Genomic DNA, 21,192 nt, shown 5'->3' with positions numbered 1-21,192 from the left:
AGAGGGAGAGAGAGAATGAATCCCAAGCAGGCTCACCTCCCAGGACAGAGCCTGACATGGGGCTCAAACTCACAAACTGTGAGATAATGACCAGAGCCGAAATCAAGAGTCTGATGCTTACCTGACTGAGCCACCCAGGTGCCCCTAGAATGGTACTTAAAAAAATTTTTTTTTAAATGTTTATTTAATTGTGAGAGAGAGAGAGAGGGAGAACAAACCACAGGAAAGGGGCAGAGAGAGAAGGTGAGAGAGAGAATCCCAAGCAGGTTCTGCACCATCATTGTAGAGCCCAATACAGGGCTCAAACCCACAAACCAGGAGATCATGACCTGAACCAAAGTTAAGAGATGCTTAACCAACTGAGTTGCCCAGGTGCCCCTAGAATGGCACTTTGAACGTTAGCTTACAGGTTTGTACTTGGAACTTAATTGTACAGCTAATATGTTACTATGAAGAGTTGGAAGAAAATTATTAGTTTTATTAAAATTGTAAAATAAATATGTAATTAATAAATGAATGGTGCCTAGTGTGTGAAGTAAACAGATTTAAGGGCAGAGCTAGAACAAAATGACAGTATTGGTGTTTTGGTGCTTATTTCATATGATTAAACATGTCTATTTAATAGATACTTAATTTTTAAGATACGTTCTTTAAATTTTGTTTTTTTAACGTTTATTTTTGAGAGAGAGGGAGAGAGAGACAGAGCGCAAGCAGGGGAGGGGCAGAGAGAGGGGGAGACACAGAATTCGAAGCAGGCTCCAGGCTCTGAGCTGTTAGCACATAGCTTGACGTGGGGCTTGAACCCGTGAACTGTGAGATCATGACCTGAGCCTAAGTCAGACACCTGACTGAGCCACCCAGGCTCCCCAATTTTTAAGATTCTTTCTAAGAAAAGAGTTCTGAGTTCATTTAAAAAATAGGGGCGCCTGGGTGGCGCAGTCGGTTAAGCGTCCGACTTCAGCCAGGTCACGATCTCGCGGTCCGTGGGTTCGAGCCCCGCGTCAGGCTCTGGGCTGATGGCTCAGAGCCTGGAGCCTGTTTCCGATTCTGTGTCTCCCTCTCTCTCTGCCCCTCCCCCGTTCATGCTCTGTCTCTCTCTGTCCCAAAAATAAATAAACGTTTAAAAAATAAGTAAACATTAATTTTTCATGTATTTCAGATATAAATTTTTGCGGGCATTATAAAACCATGTAAAATGTGAATTTATAAAACTAAATATGATCCTGAAATTGAAGGGCACGTATATGGGGTTATCATATTGTTCTTTCTACTTGTATGTGTATTAACTATTACTCGGTAACAGTAGGAGGTATTCATAATTAACTGTACATGTTTTCCTCTGAATGCCTACAACTACTAAATGATGCTATCTCTTGTTTGATCATTTAGAAGAAATTGGATTTGAATTTGTTTTTTTCACAGGGCTCAATATGTTGATGCTCTGATTAAAATCAGCTTAATATTAGAGGATTTAAAACGAGGCAAGTAGGCTACTGCCATAACCATGAAGCAGTTGCACATTTTTTTTTTTTTTTTTGAAAAGATGCTCAGGAAGAATAGGCCATGGAGAAATGTCCACAGTACATCATTTAACGAAAAAGCAGGACTGAAGGGTATAATGTCAGATTTTACATTCTTGCATACAAACACATACTGAGAGACTTGAAAAAAAATACACTAAAATGTTAACATGGTCTATTTGAATGATGGGACCATGATACAATTTTTCATTCATATTTTTCTCTCTTTTTTAGTATTTTTCTGATAAAAACAGGCAAAAATTCAAAAACTATATAGCATTTTTCATTTAGAGTGCATTTGTTTTAAGCATAGTCATGACAACGTTCTGTGCCTTTTAGGATCCAAGTATTTACTTGAGATAAAGAGAGGGAGAAAGATTTTTGTTGTGGTACTAGATGAAGGTTGAGAAAATGAGGGAGAGGAAATATGGTTAAAGGTAAACTTATGGATATGAGAGAGTTTGCTTATAGATGGTAATTTCCACTTTAGGGAGTGAAAAAAAGAAATTACTTTGCCTATGTGGTCACCTTGCGGGACTTACAGGTATAGATATCACTTGAAAATGTTCTTTGCTCCAGTTAGCAGATCCTGACTCACTAAAGCTTGGTTTCCACAGGTAGACAAGGAAGGAAGAAGAGAGCTAGTTTTATGTATGGGCTGGTCATAAAATTCAGTTATCTAAGGAATTTCCTGTTTAGTTCTTAGCTACATTGTTTATTTTGAGTTTAGCTCTTTTAAGTAATTAACTTTTTCTTTTAAAGCTGAACATGTTTATTTCCATTTTAAGCAGACTTCATCAGTGGCATAAGACAGGGATGGCAAAATGGGTTTCATATCACATGTCAACTTCTAGAGTGATTAGTTAAGAGTTTTTAGATTTTGCAGGGAAGACAGCTATATATAATTAACAATGTCTGTTTTAGTTCCTTGGAGAAATTCTGGCTGTTTGTCTTCTAGTTTATAATCCATTTTGTTTTGATACTTGGAATGTACTAAAGCTGTTGGTAGTGATGCAGTTAAAGTATAATAAAAGAACAGCAGAGACCAGCTTATTGGATACTAAACTTACAAGCCTGAAATAAGCAACAACAGCAATTCTGGTGCAGATTTTGCTTTTAAATTCAGTGGTCTGTAGAGGAAATTAACTGACTTGACCTGTGTCTTCAATGAAGTCGTGGCAACCCACATGTAGGTATTGAGCACTTTAAAGTGTGGCTAGTTGGAAAAAATGAATTTTTAAATTTCCCTTAATTTTAATTATTTTAAATTTAAAGATGGAAGCAGTATAAAATAGTTTCCATTAAACACAACTCTGTTGTTTTGATAGGGACTACATTTTACTTTTAACAGTTGCATTGGAACGTGCATGAGAGGTTTCTCTGTGTAGGCCTGGAAGAAACACCCATTTCTGTTACCATTGCATTGCAATATTTAGTTTTATGACCATGCAATTAGGGAAGCTGGGAAATGAAGTATAATTATGTGCTCTGGAGGAAGGGAGGATAGTGCAAAGCTAGTAGTCTCTCTGACTCTTGTGAAAGAAAAGTGTGCAACTTGTATACTGAAAACAAAACAAAAGGCAGATGAAACTCTAGAATTCAGTGGATAACTGAAAAGTATCATTCAAGATGAAATCTGCCTAGTTTTAAACATACTAAGAATTGAAAGTACTTCCTTAGATTCATAAAGGGCATATATCTTTATAAAGATCAGTTGCCCCAAAAGCCAGTGCAATAGAGCAAAAAAAAGAAGATATACAGATTGGAAAGTAAGAAGTAAAATCACCTTTTGTGATTGTCTATGTACAGTAGCCTAAGAAATCTACAAAAAAGCAACCGCAGCAAATAAAGTTAGCAATGTTGCAGGATTACAATACAAGGTCAATATTAAAAAATCAATTGTATTTCCATAAGCTTGCAATGAATAATTGGCAATTGAAATGATAAAAACAGTATCATTCATGATAGCATCAAAAAGTATGAAATACATGGGGTGCCTGGGTGGCTCAGTTGGTTCGGTGTCTGACTCTTGATTTTGACTCAGGTCATGATCTCACAGTTTGTGGGTTTGAGCCCCATGTTGGGCTCCACAGTGTGTGTGGAGCTTGTTTGGGATTCTCTCTCTCCCTCTCTCTGTGCGCCTCCCCAGCTTTCTCTCTCAAAATAAATAAACATTAAAAAAAAAAGTATGAAGTACATAAGGATAAATTTAACAAAATGTTTGCAGTTAGTGTACAAACACTTTAAATTCTCCCTGTGACTTTTTTTTTTTTTTTTAGAAGACCTATATAATAGGGGAGGGTTATTGTGTTTACAGCTGGAAGATGCAGTGTTGTTAAGATGGCAGTTTTCTCCAAGTTGATTTCTAGATGCAGTATAATCCCTGTCAAATTTTTAGTGGACTCTTTTGTGGAAATTGATAAAGTGATTCTAAAATTGACATGAAAGTGCAAAAGACTTAGGAATATCCAAAACATGGGGTGCCTGGGTGGCTCAGTCGGTTAAGCATCCGACTTCGGCTCAGGTCATGATCTCCCCGTTTGTGAGTTCGAGCCCCGCGTCGGGCTCTGTGCTGATAGCTTGGAGCCTGGAGCCTGCTTTGGATTCTTTGTCTCCTTCTCTCTCTGCCCCTCTCATGCTCATGCTCTGTCTCTTCTGTCTCTCAATAATAAATAAATGTTAAAAAAATTTCCTAAAAAAAAGAAGTATCCACAACAGTCTTGAAAAAGGAAAACAGATGTGGGGGGACTTTAGTACCTGTCTTCTAGAGTTATTAAAATTATAGTAATCAATACAGTATAGTACTAGATGAGGATCAACAGGTATTGCAGTGGAACCCAAAAGAGAGCCCAGAAGTAGACCCACATATATGTAGTCAGTTGATTTTTGAGTTAGTGCCAAGACAATTCATTGAAGAAAAGGGTGATCTTTTCAACAAATGATGCTGGAGCAATTGGGATATCTATATATAAGAAAATGATTTTGATTATTACCCTAATTTACACCTCATGCAGAAAGTTAATATGAAATAGACCATAGCTCTATCAAATGTAAGGGCAAAAATTATAAAACTTCTTTCCTCCATTTCTGGAGGAAAATATGGGGAAAATCTCAGTAACCTTGGGGTTGGCAGAGATTTTTAAAAATAGGACATAAAAATCATGAAATATAAAAGAAAAAATTGGTAAATTAGGCTTCATCAAAAGAAAAATATTTTTGGGGCGCCTGGGTGGCGCAGTCGGTTAAGCGTCCGACTTCAGCCAGGTCACGATCTCACGGTCCGTGAGTTCGAGCCCCGCGTCGGGCTCTGGGCTGATGGCTCAGAGCCTGGAGCCTGTTTCTGATTCTGTGTCTCCCTCTCTCTCTGCCCCTCCCCCGTTCATGCTCTGTCTCTCTCTGTCCCAAAAATAAATAAACGTTGAAAAAAAAAATTAAAAAAAAAAATATTTTTTTTTCCTTTGAAAGACTATTAAAATAATGAAAAGGCAGGCTACGTGTCTAGAAGAAATATTTGTAAAATATATCTGATAAAAGACTTGTATTCAGTATATATATTTTGCCACGCACACACATATATCTATATACATATGCAACTCAGTCATAATAAAAAACCAGTTAAAAGTGGCAAAGATTTGAACACTTTATCAAAGAAATGGATAGTATACAAGTATTTGGTAAGATGCTCATCATCATGACTTAATAGGGAAGTTGAAATTAAAACCCCTAGTAAAATTAAAAAGACTGACCATACCAAGTGTTGTCAAGGATGTGGAGAAACTAGAACTCACATATATTGCTGGTGGGAATACGAAATAGTTACTGCTACTTTGGAAAATAGCTTAGCAGTTTCTCATAATGTTAAACAGAAACTTCATTTACTGTGGACTTAGCAGTTCTACTCTTAGGTATTGCCTCGGTATTACCCAGGAGGAATGAAAACATGTCCACAACAAAGACTTGGACTCAAATATTTATACCAGTTTTAGTCATAGTACCCCCAAACTAGAAACAAACCATCATCAGCTGATGCATAAACACGTCAGCTGATGAGTAAACACATCAAGGTAAATCTGTACAATGGAATACTGCTTAGCAGTAACAAGGATGCATTTCAAGAAGCCACACACAAAAGACTATATATACTTTTGATTCCATTTATATGAAACTCTAGAACAGGCAAAAACTATAGAACAGGTAAAAACTGTGTACACATTTGTCAAAACACACTGAAGTGTATACTTAAAAATTTTGAATTGTATGCATTTCATATTTTAATAAAGCTGATGCATTCCTCCCCTCCTAGGATGGTCCATAACATCCTCCCAAACTGGGCAATGACCTTTTTAAAAAAATTTTTTAGGGGCACCTGGCAGGCTCAATTTGTCCTTGAGGAACATGAGACTCTTGATCATGGGGTTGTGATTTCGAGCTCCATGTTAGACATAGAGATTACTTAAAAAAATTTAAAAATAAAAATTTTAATACTGTTACAAACTCATATTTAAGCATTTCATGTGTTTCATTCCATCGAAGTTATTATCTTCATTGATGTTTACATTGTATCATCTGTGGCCTGTGGCAGCTTATTCCACTTGATTCTTTTTTTTTTTTTCTCAATGTTTTTATTTATTTTTGAGACACAGAGAGACAGAGCATGAGCAGGGGAGGGGCACAGAGAGAGGGAGACACAGAATCTGAAGCAGGCTCCAGGCTCTGAGCTGCCAGCACAGAGCCTGATGCAGGGCTTGAACTTACGGACTGTGAGATCATGACCTGAGTTGAAGTCGGATGCTTAACTGACTGAGCCACCGAGGCAACCCTATTCCACCTGATTTTTGAGTCCTTTTGGCATGACCCTAGAGCCTTGGTGGCTTTCACATGCCTTGCAATACACATAGCGCATCTTGTACATTTCATGTCCTAGACTTGTCGTTGGCTAAGAGTCTAGATTCCTTGCAGTGGGAAGTGGTATTAGAGATCATAATCTGAGTAATAAGTAGTGTTCCATGGCTGTTAGACAGTTATTTTTAGGCCTTTTCTTATCCCCCCCCCACCTTTATTTAGGTATAATTGACATATAAAATTGTAATATATTTAAAGTGTATATAATGATAGTTTGATGTACATATGCATTGAGGAGGATTCTTCATATCTAATGAACATATCTGTCACCTAACGTATTTGTCTTTGTGTGTGTGTGTGTGTGTGTGTGTGTGTGTGTGTGTGAGAACATTTAAGTTCTACTTTCTTAGCAAATTTCAGTCATATAATACAGTGTTACCAACTATAGTCACCATGTTTTACAATTAGGCCATTTCTTTGGACAGAGGTAGGATATTGATATGTGATATGATATGATAAAATACAAATTCAGTTTGGACTGATGCTTTCAATTTAAATCCAGAACCTTGTTTGTTTGTTTTTTTTTTTAATTTTTTTTCTTAAACCTTGTTCTTCTTACATCAAGAGTCTTGTGAACCATGCCAAAATCTCACTTCTCAATGACATAAACATGTAATGACTTGCTTCATCTCACACTACACAAATAACAGTCTCAGATTAATAATTCCCAAACTATCATCAGCAATAAAATGATTGAAAACGGTTTCAGGGTTTCTTTTCTCTTTCAGTTATTTTTGTCTTAAGGATAAATCTCATTTTAAGAATGATTGGGGCACTTGGGTGGCTCAGTCAGTTAAGCGTGTGACTCTTGATTTGAGCTTAGGTCATGATCTAACAGTTTGTGAGTTAGTCTTTTACTATTACAGATAGTGCCAATATGAATAACTGTATAATATATTTTTGCCAGTGATTCTTTGAGATGGATTCCTAAAATGAGATTACTGGGGTAGAAAAAAGAAAATTGATAGGTAATTTTGCTCTGTATCAGAATCTTTTCTGCACAACTTTGCAGAGTACCTTGTCAGACCTTTGGATGTTCGACAGATGAGTAGGTGAGAAATAGTATATCACATTGGTTTGCATTTGCATTACTTTTTTATAGTGAATGCAGTTGAATGTCTTTTCAAATGGTTAAAAGTGGTTATATTGCCTTTTTGGTGAACTGTTAGATTTGTTTTTTAAATTGATTCTTGGCCTTTTTATAATATTTAGAGTATATATTAACGATATTTATGCTTTGTTTGTGATCTAAGTTGCTGCCCCCACCTTGCTACAAAGAGTTTATCATCACTTGTCTTTGAACTTAGCTCTGTGAACTTTGTCTCTGGACTTTTCTCACCACCAGACTCTGAGTTGTGTACAGGAGTTTGGGAAGAACAGGTGGGTAAAGGATTGTGTTATAAGATTCACAGTGGTTTTTGTGGAGAGAAGAGACATGGTCATAATGGATAACAGGGAGGTTGGAATTCTGATATTGGTTAATGGATTTAGTTTGTATCATTGTTGGTAGGTGTTTGGATTTTTTGTTAACATCTATTTTTTTTTTTCAATATATGAAATTTGTTGTCAAATTGGTTTCCATACATCACCCAGTGCTCATCCCAAAATGTTAACATTTGTTAAGTAGAGACCCTGGTTGGTGAGCTAAGGTTCACTGCAAGGGAAAGTGAAAGAGTAGTTTATTATTCACAAGTCCTGGGGGTACACAATATGATGCCTCCAGGAGACACAGGGAGAAGTTCAGTGCAGGGTATATACAGCGAGTGAGCAGCAGGACTTGAGGCACATCCCTTTATTAGGGTCCTCGGCAGAATGCATTGGGGTTTCCAGGCTAAGTCTGGATTGGTTAATTAAAACCCAAAACAGCAGGATTTTGATAAGTTCCGAGGCGGTCTTATCGAAGGGCACAAAAGGGGAAGAAGTGGGAGACAGGAGAGATTGTTTATCCCAAGGTGGGTTTGGGGAATTATATCAGGAACTTAAATTTACTTGTGACCCTGAGGGCTGTTGTCTGGGGCATCCACTTGTGGAGGAGCTAGTGTCAATTCAAGGCCCCTCTAGGCCACTTTAGCCACACAAAATGGATGCTGAGGCAACACGCATTATTCTAGTTTAGCCAAACTGTCAACAGTGAGTTGGGAGCTTGGGGCTGGCAGAAGGTTCTGAAGATGTAATGTGATAAATTGGTGGTTGAGGGGCTGTAATGTGTACCTCTGATGACAGTCACTTGGTGACTCCTTAAAAAAAATTGTTTTTAATGTTTATTTTTGAGAGTGTGTGCACGTGAGTGGGGTTGAGGGCAGAGAGGAGAGAGGGAGACAGAGGATCCAAAGCGGGCTCCACGCTGACAGCAGCGAGCCCAAAGTGCGGCTCAAATTCGGATCCTGCCTTGAGCCGAAGTTGGATGCTTAACCGACTGTGCCACCCAGGTGCCTCAGTGGATTGGCTGCTCAGGAGACAGTGGGTCCCACCTGACAGGGATTTCTGCCATGGCCTTGCCAGTGTTCTGCAACTATCATCAGACTGCTCTGATAAGTTTTTTGATTCAATTGAGCCTTTCTATTAAAAAATATAATTATAACTCTCTTTTTCTGTAGCATATATGTTTAATGAATATTAACCTTAAATAAGTATCGATTGTTTTTGTTCTTATTTTCAGGCTGCAGATAAGAGAAAAGCTTTAGAAGAGACCAAAGCCTACACAACCCAATCCCTAGCTAGTGTTGCTTATCAAATAAATGCATTGGCCAACAATGTACTCCAGTTGCTGGATATCCAAGCCTCTCAGCTTCGGAGAATGGAGTCTTCCATCAATCATATCTCACAGGTAAGAACTTATAAAAGGCTTTGAATTCACATTTAATCAGCTGGCAGAATAGAAGCAGCATAGTCAAAGAAGTAGATAGCCTGGAAATACGAATTCCTTACTTATCTTACTAACTGTAGTTATTATCACTTCTGGCTTCAGCTTTGAATTCAGTAAACCCACTTTTTTTTTGTGATAACATATACATAATATAAAATTTACCATTTTGACCATTTTTTAGTGTAGAGTTCAGTGGCATTAAGTATATTCACATTGTTGTGTGACCATTGCCAGTTAACCTACTGTAAAAGCCTTTTTTTTGAAGGAAAATAAATTGTACGTAATTAAAGCATACAATTTTATGAATTTTTATATACGTATTACCCAAGAGACCATCAACACATTCAAGGTAATGAACACCTCCCACCCCCTTTTTTTCATACTTCTTTGTTATCCCACCTTTCTGTCCCTCGTCGTCAGGCTTTCTGTCACTGTGGATTAGTTTACATTTTCTAGAATTTTATATAAATGGAATTATATGATACATATTGTTTTTTTGTCTGGAGTCGTTCAGCATAATTATTTTGAGATTCATCCATGTTGTATGTAAAAATAGTTCACTTCTTTTTTATTGCTGGGTACTGCTTCATTGTTTCACATTTTGTTTATCCATTCACATGTTGATTAACATCTGGATTGTTTTTGGGTTTGCCTATTACAAGTAAAACTTTTGTGAACATTTGTGTACAAGTCTTTATATGGCCATATATTTTTATTTCTTTTGAGTAAATTAAATATGTCTTGAGTGGAATGGATAGGTAACATGGTAGTAGATGTTTAACTTTATAACCAAATTTATACCTGAATTGTTTCCAAAATTATTATACCATTTCATCTTTCTACCAACACTGTAGGTGAGTTTCAGTAGTTGCCTCATATCCTCACCAGCACTTGCTATGGTCAGTCTTTTTAGTTTTAGTTATTCTCATAGGTGTTTTAGCCATTCTAATACTGAGGTTTTAGTTTCCATTTCCCTAGTGATTATTAATGATGTTAAACATCTCTTTGTGTGGTTTCTGTAGACTTTAGTATTTTAAGCCTTGTTCATCTTTGGTCACATTTATTCCAAAGTGTATCATATTTTTATGCTATTGTAGGTGGTATTATTTTTATACTCTTAGCTTGATCATTTTTTTGCTCGTACGTACAGAAGTACATTTGACATTTGTATATTTACTTTGTATCCTTGTTAAAGTCACTTAGTAGTTACAGTAGTGATTGTATAGATCTGTTATAGTTTCTTTACAGAAGATTATCTTATCTGTAAATACAGTTTTAGTTTTACATCTTCCCTTTAATTTCTCCTCTCCTCTCCTCCCCTCCCCTCCCCCCCCACTTTTTTTTTTTTTTTTTTACCTTACTGCTCTAGTTTGAAGCTTCAAGAAAATGTTGGATAGGAGTAGTGAAAGTGGACACTGTTGTCTTGTTTTTATCTTAGTGGAAATCATTCATTTTTTTACTTTTATGATTATAGTCTGTAGCTATTTCAGAAATATGCTTTATGAGATTGAAGAAGTTGCCTTCTAAAGGCAGTTTGCTGAGAGTTCTTATTAGGAGTGGATGATGGATTTTGTCAAATGCTTTTTCTGTGTTTGTTGAAATGATCTTTTTTTTTTTTTGAATGTTAAACTGGCCTGGCTTTCCTGAGATAAACTTCACTTGACCATGCTATATTCTCCATTACATAGATTGTTAGACTTCATTTACTAAAATTTTGTTAAGAACTTTTGCTTCCATACTCTTGAGAGTTATTGGTCCGCAGTTTTCTTGTAATGTCTTTGTCTAGTTTTGGTGTCAGTATGGTAGTCTTACAAATATATTGGACAGTGTTCCCTCCTCTTCACTTTTATGGAAAAGTGTATATAGGATTGATACTTGCTCTCTTTTAAATGTTTGGTAGAATTTACCAGTGAAGCCATTGGGCCTGGAGTTTTTCTTGGCAGGGAGCTTGTAACTATATATTTAATACCTTTAAAAAAATTAAAATAAAAAAAAGTTTAATGTTTATTTTTGAGAGACAGAGAGCACAAGTCGGGGAGGGGCAGAAGGAGAGGGAGACACAGAATCTGAAGCAGGCTCCAGGCTCTGAGCTGTCAGCACAGAGCCTGACATGGGGCTCCAACTCACAAACTGCAAGATCATGACTTGAGCTGAAGTCCGGACACTTAACTGACTGAGCCACCCAGGCGCCCCTATTTAATATCTTTAGTAGATACAGGGCTGTTCTCTTTATCTGTTTCTTCTTCTTGAGTAAGCTTTGTCTTTTTCCAGGAATTTGGCCATTTCACCTAAGTTGTCATTCGTTTGCGTAAAGGTGTTAACAACATTCCCTTATCCTTTTAATATTTGTAGACCCTGTAGTGATGTCACATGTCTCATTCTTGATATTCTTAATTGGTTTCTTTTCTCTTTTTAAACTGATTAGTATGGCTAGTTTATCAATTTTATTGATCTTCTAAAGTCCTCAGCGTTTGGTTTCATTAATTTTCTGTACTGTTCTGGTTTCTGTTGTGTTTTTATTTTGTACTTGATTTTTTCTTCTCCTTTTCTATTCCTTGGAATTAATTTACTCTTATTTTATACTTTTTAAAAGTAAAAGCTGAGGTTATTGAGAGCCTTTTGTCTTTTCTAATATAGGTGTATAAGTTTCCCTCGAAATACAGTGTTATCTGTATCTCATAAATGTAGATGCGTTGTGCCGTCATCATTTTCATTCAGTTCAAAATAATTTACAAGTCTTGTTTTTTGTTTCTTTCTGGCCCATGGCTACTTGGAAATATTTCAAGATTTTCAAAGGATCTTTCTGCTCTTGACTTCTAATTTAATTCTACAGTAGTAAGAAAATATGATATGAATCTTTTCACATATATTAAGAATTGTTTCATAATCCAGAATATAGTCTCTCTTGGTAAATGTTTTATGTGCACTTGAGAAGAATATATATTTTGTTGTAGTTGGATGGAATGTTCTGTAAATCTCCTCAAGTTAGATTGGTTGATAATATTGTTCAATTCTTTATCCATAACTGACTTTTTGTCCACTTGTTTTATTGTTGAGGAAGGTAGTTGTAACCTCTGACTCTAATTTTTTGAGTATTCTATTTTTCTTTGAATTTTTACCATTTTTAAATGTATTTTGCAGCTATGTTGTTAACATAATAAGGTAAATGCTTAGGTTTGTAATGTGCTTTTGATGAACTTACATTATGAAAAGTTCTTTTTTTTTTGGTCATTGATAAACCTAGGTTTGACTAGGCAAATGCAGTGTGTACAGGCACTGGGGAGATGGAGTGAGTTCCTGCAGTAGAGGTGCTAGCTGGATCAGTGCTCTGAGTTCTCACACTGTCTATTCTCAGGCTCCCTTAACATCTTCAACTATTGAGAATCCAAAAGGCTTTGGTTTATATGGGTAGATCTTCTGTATTTATCCTATCAAAAATTAAAATTGATAAATATTCAAGTATTTACCAACTTATTTAACAATAAAGTAAATCCATTACATGTTAATACAAATAACGTTTTAATGAAAAGCAACTGTTATCCAAAACAAAAACAATTTGTGAGAAGAGTGGCATTGTTTTTAAATTTCTGCAAATCCTTTTATTATTAAAAAATTTAAAAAATGTTTATTTATTTTTGGGAGAGAGAAAGAGACTGCATGAACTGGGGAGGGGCAGAGAGAGGGAGGTACAGAATCTGAAGCAGGCTCCAGTCTCTGAGCTGTCAGCACAGAGCCCGATGTGGGGCTTGAATCCATGAACCGCGAGATCATGACTGAGCCAAGGTCAGACTTTTAAATTTTTTTTTTTTTTCAACGTTTATTTATTTTTGGGACAGAGAGAGACAGAGCATGAACGGGGGAGGGGCAGAGAGAGAGGGAGACACAGAATCGGAAACAGGCTCCAGGCTCTGAGCCATCAGCCCAGAGCCCGACGCGGGGCTCGAACTCACGGACCGCGAGATCGTGACCTGGCTGAAGTTGGACGCTTAACCGACTGCACCACCCAGGCGCCCCGAAGGTCAGACTTTTAACCAACTGAGCCACCCAGGTGCCTCTCTGCAAATCCTTTTAATGTTTTTGTTTTTTTTTTTTTTTTCTTAAGAGGGAGAGAGAGAGAGAGAATCCTGTGAGGGGCAGAGAGAGAGAGAGGGAGAAGCGGGGCTCACATTCACCAGAAGCAGGGCTTGTGCTCACCGATGTGGGAGTCGAAATCACAAACTGTGAGATCATGACTTGAGCTGAAGTCAGATGCTTAACTGACTGAGCCTCCAGACACCCTCATGTTTTGTTTAATAAATAATAACCGGATACTCCTATCTGTTTTTACATTTAATCTGTTGTGATTTATTGTTTTGGTTAAGTATATGAAGAAAGTCTGGCTTCCTTCAGATACATAGTTAGAAAAGGCAGGAGGTTGGGGACCCTGGGAGTCTTTGGGCCATAGTTGGAGAACCATTGCATTATGGGGTCATTACAGTTTAGTTTATGTATTCTCAGTATCCATATACTGGCCATCTGCTTCTGTTTAAAAAATATCTCCCAGGGGCGCCTGGGTGGCGCAGTCGGTTAAGCGTCCGACTTCAGCCAGGTCACGATCTCGCGGTCCGTGAGTTCGAGCCCCGCGTCGGGCTCTGGGCTGATGGCTCAGAGCCTGGAGCCTGTTTCTGATTCTGTGTCTCCCTCTCTCTCTGCCCCTCCCCCGTTCATGCTCTGTCTCTCTCTGTCCCAAAAATAAATAAACGTTGAAAAAAAAAAATTAAAAAATATCTCCCAAATGTGTAATATAACTCCACCTATAGTTTTTCCTGGCTCTTTGTTGTACAAATCTTGGTTCATCCTTATTGACTTTGGTGATGTTTTTGGTGAATTTATCCATAATATTGTAGGATTTCTCCTAATCCCTAATGTCTTGTTGGTGTTTATTTTCAGTTTCTTTAACCAGTTTGAAATGAGTTTTAAGATTAAGCATCTTCTTTTCTTTGGGGTGGATTGTGTTCCCCTGGAATTCTTATGTATGAAGTCCTAATTTCTAGTACCTTTGAATGTGACTGTATTTGGAGATAGGATCTTTAAAGAGGTAATTAAGTTAGAATGGGATCACTGGGTGGGCCCTAATCTGCTATGATGGGCATTCTTACAAGAGGAGAAGATTAGGACACAGACACACACAGAAGAAAGACCATGTGAAGACACAGAAGAGGGCCTTTTACCAGCCTTTTTATAAGCCAGAAAGAAAGTCTCTGAAAACCCTGCGGACATATTGATCTTGGGCTCCTAACCTGCAGAATCGAGAGAATTAATTTCTGTTGTTTAAACCTTCCAGTCTGTAGTCCTTTCTGGTGGTAGCCTGTTGTGACGTTCTTGGCTAGGAATGCTGTAGGCTCTTACCAGGCTTGTATTTACTCATAGCAAGCCTCATAGAGGTTCCCCAACTGCCACTGGGGCCATTGTTTTGGCTGGACCAGCTTTCATGGTCCTTTTTTTTTTTTTTTTTTTTTTTTAAGTATTTTTTAATGTTTATTTATTTTTGAGAAAGAGAGAGATGGTGTGAGTGGCAGAGGGGCAGAGACAGAGGGAGACACAGAATCGGAAGCAAGCTCCAGGCTCCAAGCTGTCAGCAAAGAGCCTGATGTGGGGCTCAAACTCACGAGCTGTGAGATCATGACCTGGGCTGAAGTTAGATGCTTAACCAACTGAGCCACCCAGGCTCCCCAGCTTTCATGGTTCTTAATGATTCAGAACCACCTCCTAAAACCAGTAGGGAACCTTGAAGAACAAGATTTATTACTTACAGGTCTTGAAGAATAAATGGCACTCCCCAGGGCCATGTGAGGACCAAACATCGAGGTTGCAGGTAGAGAGAGAGGGAAGGAACATGAGCCTGAGGTGGGGTCTGGGGGTGGGGTGTACTAGGATTTTGTGGATTGTCTTTACTGGTGAATTTAAAATGTAAGAGCAGGAATTAGGGTGCAGAAGGAAAAAGTGGAGTCACTCAAGCAGTCAGGTACCTAGGTTACCCAAACTTTTTGGAAGGAGAACTTCATGGATAGGAGTAGCCTGGTTTCTTATCTAGTTGTTTTGCTAGTAGTATGTAATATTACTAGCTAGTAATTGGAGATGGATGTGTTTGGAATGGATGTCTCACCAGTCAAAAGCTTAATGTTCTACACTTAACACTGTATGTAGTTCAAGCAAACTAGTCTAGCACTGGTTGTCATCTTCAGCACTATCACTTCTATACTTTTTGTTGGCTATTATGGATTATAAACTGTTCATCAGAATCTGAACTAATAGGCGGGAAGATATAATGCAGATTGTTGAGTGTCATTTAAAGTGAGAAATCATGAAAATAATAAAAAATAAATGAAAAAGCATATGTTGAGTTAGTTCCCAGTGGCTGGGAGCATTCAGTAGCACTCATTTGATTGGCTGATTTACCATGAGAAAAATATATTAACTGCCCTATTCAGTATTCTAATTGATTTATATATGCATCTGGTATTTCTAAGATGGGATGGAGTACCATATGGTACTAGGCTGAGTTACGGTCCCTGAAAGTATCCAAGTCTTAATTCCTGGAAATGTATTATTTTATATGACAGAAGGACTTTGAGGATATAAATTAAAGATATTGAGGTGGGGAGATTATCCTGGACTATCCATGTATGCTGTAAATGTAATCACAGTGGTCCTTATAAGAGTGAGGCAGGGGTGTTTGGGTGGCTTGGTTGGTTAAGTGTCCAACTTCAGCTCAGGTCATGATCTCATGGTTCATGAGTTCAAGCCCCACATTGGGCTTTCTGCTGTCAGTGCAGAGCCTGCTTCGGCTCCTGGGTCCACCCCCCTCTCTGCCCCTACCCCACTCATGCTCTCTCTCTCTCTCAAAAATAAAATAAACATTAAAAAAAAGGGGGGGGGGAGGCAGAAGAGAATTTGATGCAGAAGAGCAGAAATCAAAATGGTTATATGAGAACAGAGATTAGAATGCTATGGTGGCAAGCCCAGGAATGCCAGAAGCTGGAAGAAGCAAGGAAAAAGGTTTTCCCTTGAGACCTTCCAAGGGAATGTGGTCCTTTTAACCTTGATTTAGTTCCATAAAATTCAGTTTGGATTTCTGGCCTGTAGAACTGTAATAGAATAAATTTCTGTTTTTCTAAGCTAAGTTTGTAGTAATTTGTTACAGCAGCATTAGGAAACTAATACACATGATAGAACAAATCAGTTCTTTTTTCTTTTTAATGTTTATTTATTTTTGAGAGAGAGAGAGAGAAACAGAGCATGAATGGGAGAAGGGCAGAGAGAGAGGGAGATACAGAATCAGGCTCCAGGCTCTGAGCTGTCAGCACAGAGCCCAATGTGGGGCTCAAACTCACAAACTGTCAGATCATTACCTGCGCTGAAGTTGGATGCTTAACTGACTGAGCCACCCAGGTGCCCCACAACAAATCAGTTCCACCTGTGGTATAACTTTATATTTGTGTAAATCTTCAGTAGAGATTGGTTCTTGTCATCTTCATGATATGGATTAAAGTTGTATTTAAAATAAAAAAAAAAATTGTTTATTTTGAGAGAGGGCACACACAAGCAGGGGAGGGGCAGAGAGAAGGAAAGACAGAATCCCAAGCAGGCTCCACACCATCAGCGCAGAGCCTGATGAGGGGCTTGAACTCTCCCAAAGTGGGAGATCATGACCTGATTTGAGATGAAGAGTCAGATGCTTAAGTGACTGTACTACCCAGGGGCTCTTTATTAAAGTTGTATTTTTTAGAGGATGTTATAAAATTGTATAATATCTTAAAATCATGAGTAAAACATAAAATTCCTCATGTTTCCTACCAAAGTTCTGTTATGATAGTATTTTTTATTTTTCACCTTTGTTATGTTATGATTGATATGTAATCTAAACAGTTGCTAACTTTTCTTTATTTTTCCTGTACATATGAAGAGTCAACAATCAAATGATTTAGGATAAATTTCTTTACCTCCTTTTTGGACGGAGGACACCTTTCATTGAGATGAATGAATCATTCTTGCTTTAATTATAGTTATTAACAAGGCAGATTTATAGGGGAACAAGCTATAGTAAAGGTGTCCCAACATAGAATATAGATTCTTCTCTGAATATAAGTACATGGTGCAGAATATATAAATATTTATTTGTAGGAGTTGAGGGACTAAACCTTGTCTTGGCACTAAACTTTATTTTACTGTTATGTAAGATAAAATTCTTTTAATTACTGTATGGATAAACATTTGTTTCAAAATTAGTTATTCTGCCAGGGACTCTCATGGCACCTAGCACAGTGCCTGGTACTTAATATGTGCTTTCATGCTACTTGAGGGAATTTTTGAATTTTAGTATATTTTAGACATTGTCTGAAAATTTTGAGGTTAAATAAAAGTACATACTTTAGAGGGTAATAGATTTCTGGTATAGCTTTGGTCTTCTCCTTCCCAGTATATTATTTCTCTCTATATATTTGATTTGTATCATATGATTTGTAATATCATTTGATTTGTAACATACGACTTATATCATTAACGCGCGCGTGTGTGTGTATGTATGTATTTTACTATAAATTCAGGTTTTGTTTTGTCTTTTAAGAAAATGTACTAGTCTTGTCTCTCGGGTTGTTGTTTGTATAATACTAGAGCTTCATGCCATCAGATGACTTACACGAATTTGAATGTTTATTTGAATAAATAATTTAGTACAGGGATCATTAAACAGTGATCTATGTCTGGGAGATCCAGTCCTCTCCCCGTTTTTGTAAAATAAAGCTTTATTGGAACATAGCAGTGTTTTTTTGTTTATATGTTGCTATGGCTGTTTTCACTATTATAATAACATAGTTTAGTAGGTATGACAGACACCATGTAGCCTGTAAAGCCTAAAATATTTACTTTCTGGCTCTGTTCAGAATAAGTGTGCTAACCCTTTGTGTAGTGTTATACAAACTTCTGTTTCAAAAATTTTTTCTTGGGATTTGATACCACGCTCTCCCAACTACTTATGGTAATTTTTTTTTTAAAGATAATTTTTCTGGGGGTACCTGGGTGGCTTAGTCGGTTAAGCATCTGACTCTTAATGTTTGCTCGGGTCCTGATAACACTGTTGTGGGATTGAGCCCTGTGTTGGCTCCATGCTGAGCTTGGAGTCTGCTTGGGATTCTCTCTCTCCCTTTCTCTTTGCCCCTCCCTCACTCGCTGTCTCAAATAAACTTTAAAAAAAATAATCATAATTTTTCTGGAGGTTGATATGCTGAGCTAGAAATCGTAAGGAATGAGGCTTGCATGATGTGGATTGCATTAAAATTCTACAAGTTTATGGCTTTAGTCCTTCTGTATCCTCAGCATATAGAAGTTAGCTTGTATAAGAAATGATGGAAGAAGCTCCATTAGAGGTTTGGTATTCTGACATCACCTGGTATACTGCATTACTATTATGACATTAACCACCCAGAGTCAAGACTGCTCCCATTTCAGATAGCCAGTGGCAAGTTGGATCCCCGTTCTACCCACACATTTGACCAGTTGTCATAGATCTTAGAAGGGGAGGGTGTCTCACAAGCTCCCTCAGGTATGATAATTTATTAGTATGACTCAGAGAATTCAGGAAGAAACTATCCTTATGATTACAGGGTTTTTTTAAAAGTATATATATTTATTTTGAGAGAGAGAGAAAATCCTAAGCAGGTTCCATGATGTTAGCTTGAAGCCTCATGAAAGGATCGAAGATCAAACTCATGCACTGTAAGATCTTGCTTGAGCTGAAACTAAGAGTTGGACTCTTAACTGACTGAGCACCCTGATTACAGTTTTATTTAAAAAAAAATTTTTTTTTAATGTTTATTCATTTTTGAGAGAGAGAGAGAGTGTGAGCAGGGGAGTGTCAGAGAGAGAGGGAGACACAGAATCTGAAGCAGGCTCCAGGCTGTGAGCTGTCAGCACAGCTCAGATCATGACCTGAGCCAAAGTTGGGCACTTAATTGACTGAGCCACCCAGGCACCCTGACAGTTTTATTTTAAAGCAAACAGATCAGGGCCAGCCAAATGAAGAGAGACCCGTAGGGTGAAGTTTGGGATGGTCCTGAACATAGAACTTCTGTGGAAGTTCCTCTTTCTGTAGAATCAGGGTGCATCACCCTCCTGGCATATCCATGTGTTATTCATCAATGAGGAAGCTCCACTGAGCTTTGATGTCCAGAGTTTGTTTCACATGGAGGCACAATTGATTGAATCATTGGTCATGTGACTGAACTTTTATCTCCAGCCCTCCTTCCCTATTCAGAAGTTGGGCTGACTCAAAGCCTCAACACTCTAATCACATGGTTGGTCTTTCTGGTGACCAACCCTCACCCTCAGCTATCTTGTTAGCATAAACAAAGACACCCCTATCACTGGGGAAATTCCAAGGATTATAAGCTCCTTCCCAGGAACAGGGACAAAGGCCAGATTTTTTTTTTTTTTTTATACAGTAGATATCAAATTTGAGGGTTTAGGGCCTGAAATAAATTTATAAGAACCAAGGGTTAATAATATATTTGTTTCATGGTTGAGTCTGTGATTTAATTCTGTTCATATTGAAGTTTATACAAAACTCACGTTAGGAGGATTGCTTTGTCAATTTGTTTTATAAATGGTTTTTGCCAACATACAACACTAGATCAAAGATATAATTTGTAGAGAGTTTCTTAAAACTACTTTCCATATACTGATACTTAAAGTGTAGTGTATTTATAGAAGTAGATTACTCAAATTGGTAATTCTATAGAAGAATATTTAACATTTTAGATAACTGAAATTTCCTAGCATTTTAGATTACTGAAATTTCCTATTTTAATCATATTAGTAGAAATTTTTCTAATATATGTGCCTTCTTTTATATTTGCAGGTAAGCTATAGGCAGTCCCACTCTTTCTTGCCCCCCATGACAGAATATGCAGGGTTTCTACACATAAAAGAATCTCTGGGAACTGTAGATTTGGGTGACTAATCTCAAAACATATTTCTTTTCTTTTTTTTTAATGTTTATTTATTTTTGAGAAAGAGAGCATGAGCCGGCAAGGGGCAGAGAGAGAGGGAGACACAGAATCCAAAGCAGGCTCTAGGCCCTGAGCTGTCAGCACAGAGTCCGACGCGGGGCTTGCATCTGTGAACTGCGAGATCATGACCTGAGCCGAAGTTGGACACCCAACTGACTGAGCCACCCAGGCGCCCCTCTTTTTTTTTTAAATAAGTTTTTAAAAGTTTATTTGAGAGAGACAGCACGAGCAGTGAAGGGACAGAGGGAGAGAGAGAAAGGGAATCCCAAGTAGGCTCTGCACAGAGCCCAATGTGGGGCTCAAATGAACAAAATTGTGACCTGAGTGCAAATGAGGAGTCAGATGCTTAACCAGCTGAACCACCCAGGTTCCCCACAAAACTTGTTTTCTTCTCATGATTCTCACTTTCTAGGGCAGATCTGATTGGGGTTGGTAATAATTAGATTGGGAAAGATGAGGTATTAACTCTTTGAATTTTCTATATTCCCCTTTCCTTCCTTTCTGCATCTTCATGTAGCACTACAACTACCCCAGAATGGTCTTACTTGTAGATTATTTGTTCCTAGATGCAGTTTTGGAACTAGTACGGTTTTTTTTCACAGTTGTTTCTGGTTTGTGAAGGAAGAAAAGGAAGGTAGATCTAGTGTTTGTGTATATTCTAAGTTGGTGAAATGTCAAATAAGGTTTCTAAGATTAAAAAAAAATATTTTTAATGTTTATTTTTGAGAGAGAGAGAGAGCGAGCACAAGCAGGGAAGGGACAGAGAGCGAGAGGGAGACATAGAATTGAAGCAGGCTCCAGGCTCTGAGCTGTCAGCACAGAGCATGATGTGGGGCTTGAACTCACAAACTGCAAGATC

General features: G+C 37.7%; 1 protein-coding gene across 6 annotated transcripts in view; it reads left to right on the top strand.

The window, feature by feature from the left end:
- ABI1 (abl interactor 1) overlaps positions 1–21,192 on the top strand; it is a 130,117-nt gene that overhangs the window by 42,995 nt on the left and 65,930 nt on the right. For all 6 annotated transcript variants that reach the window (XM_047066713.1, XM_047066711.1, XM_047066710.1 and 3 more), the window contains exon 2: positions 9,082–9,249. In XM_047066713.1, coding sequence (XP_046922669.1) covers positions 9,082–9,249 — 168 coding nt within the window. The remainder of the gene's footprint in view (positions 1–9,081; positions 9,250–21,192) is intronic.

The sequence above is a fragment of the Lynx rufus genome, unplaced genomic scaffold, assembly GCF_022079265.1.
Source record: "Lynx rufus isolate CCGP_SWC_20201006 ecotype Redwood Valley unplaced genomic scaffold, mLynRuf1.p SCAF_7, whole genome shotgun sequence".
NCBI lineage: Eukaryota > Metazoa > Chordata > Mammalia > Carnivora > Felidae > Lynx > Lynx rufus.
This window is presented reverse-complemented; position numbering and strand designations above follow the sequence as displayed.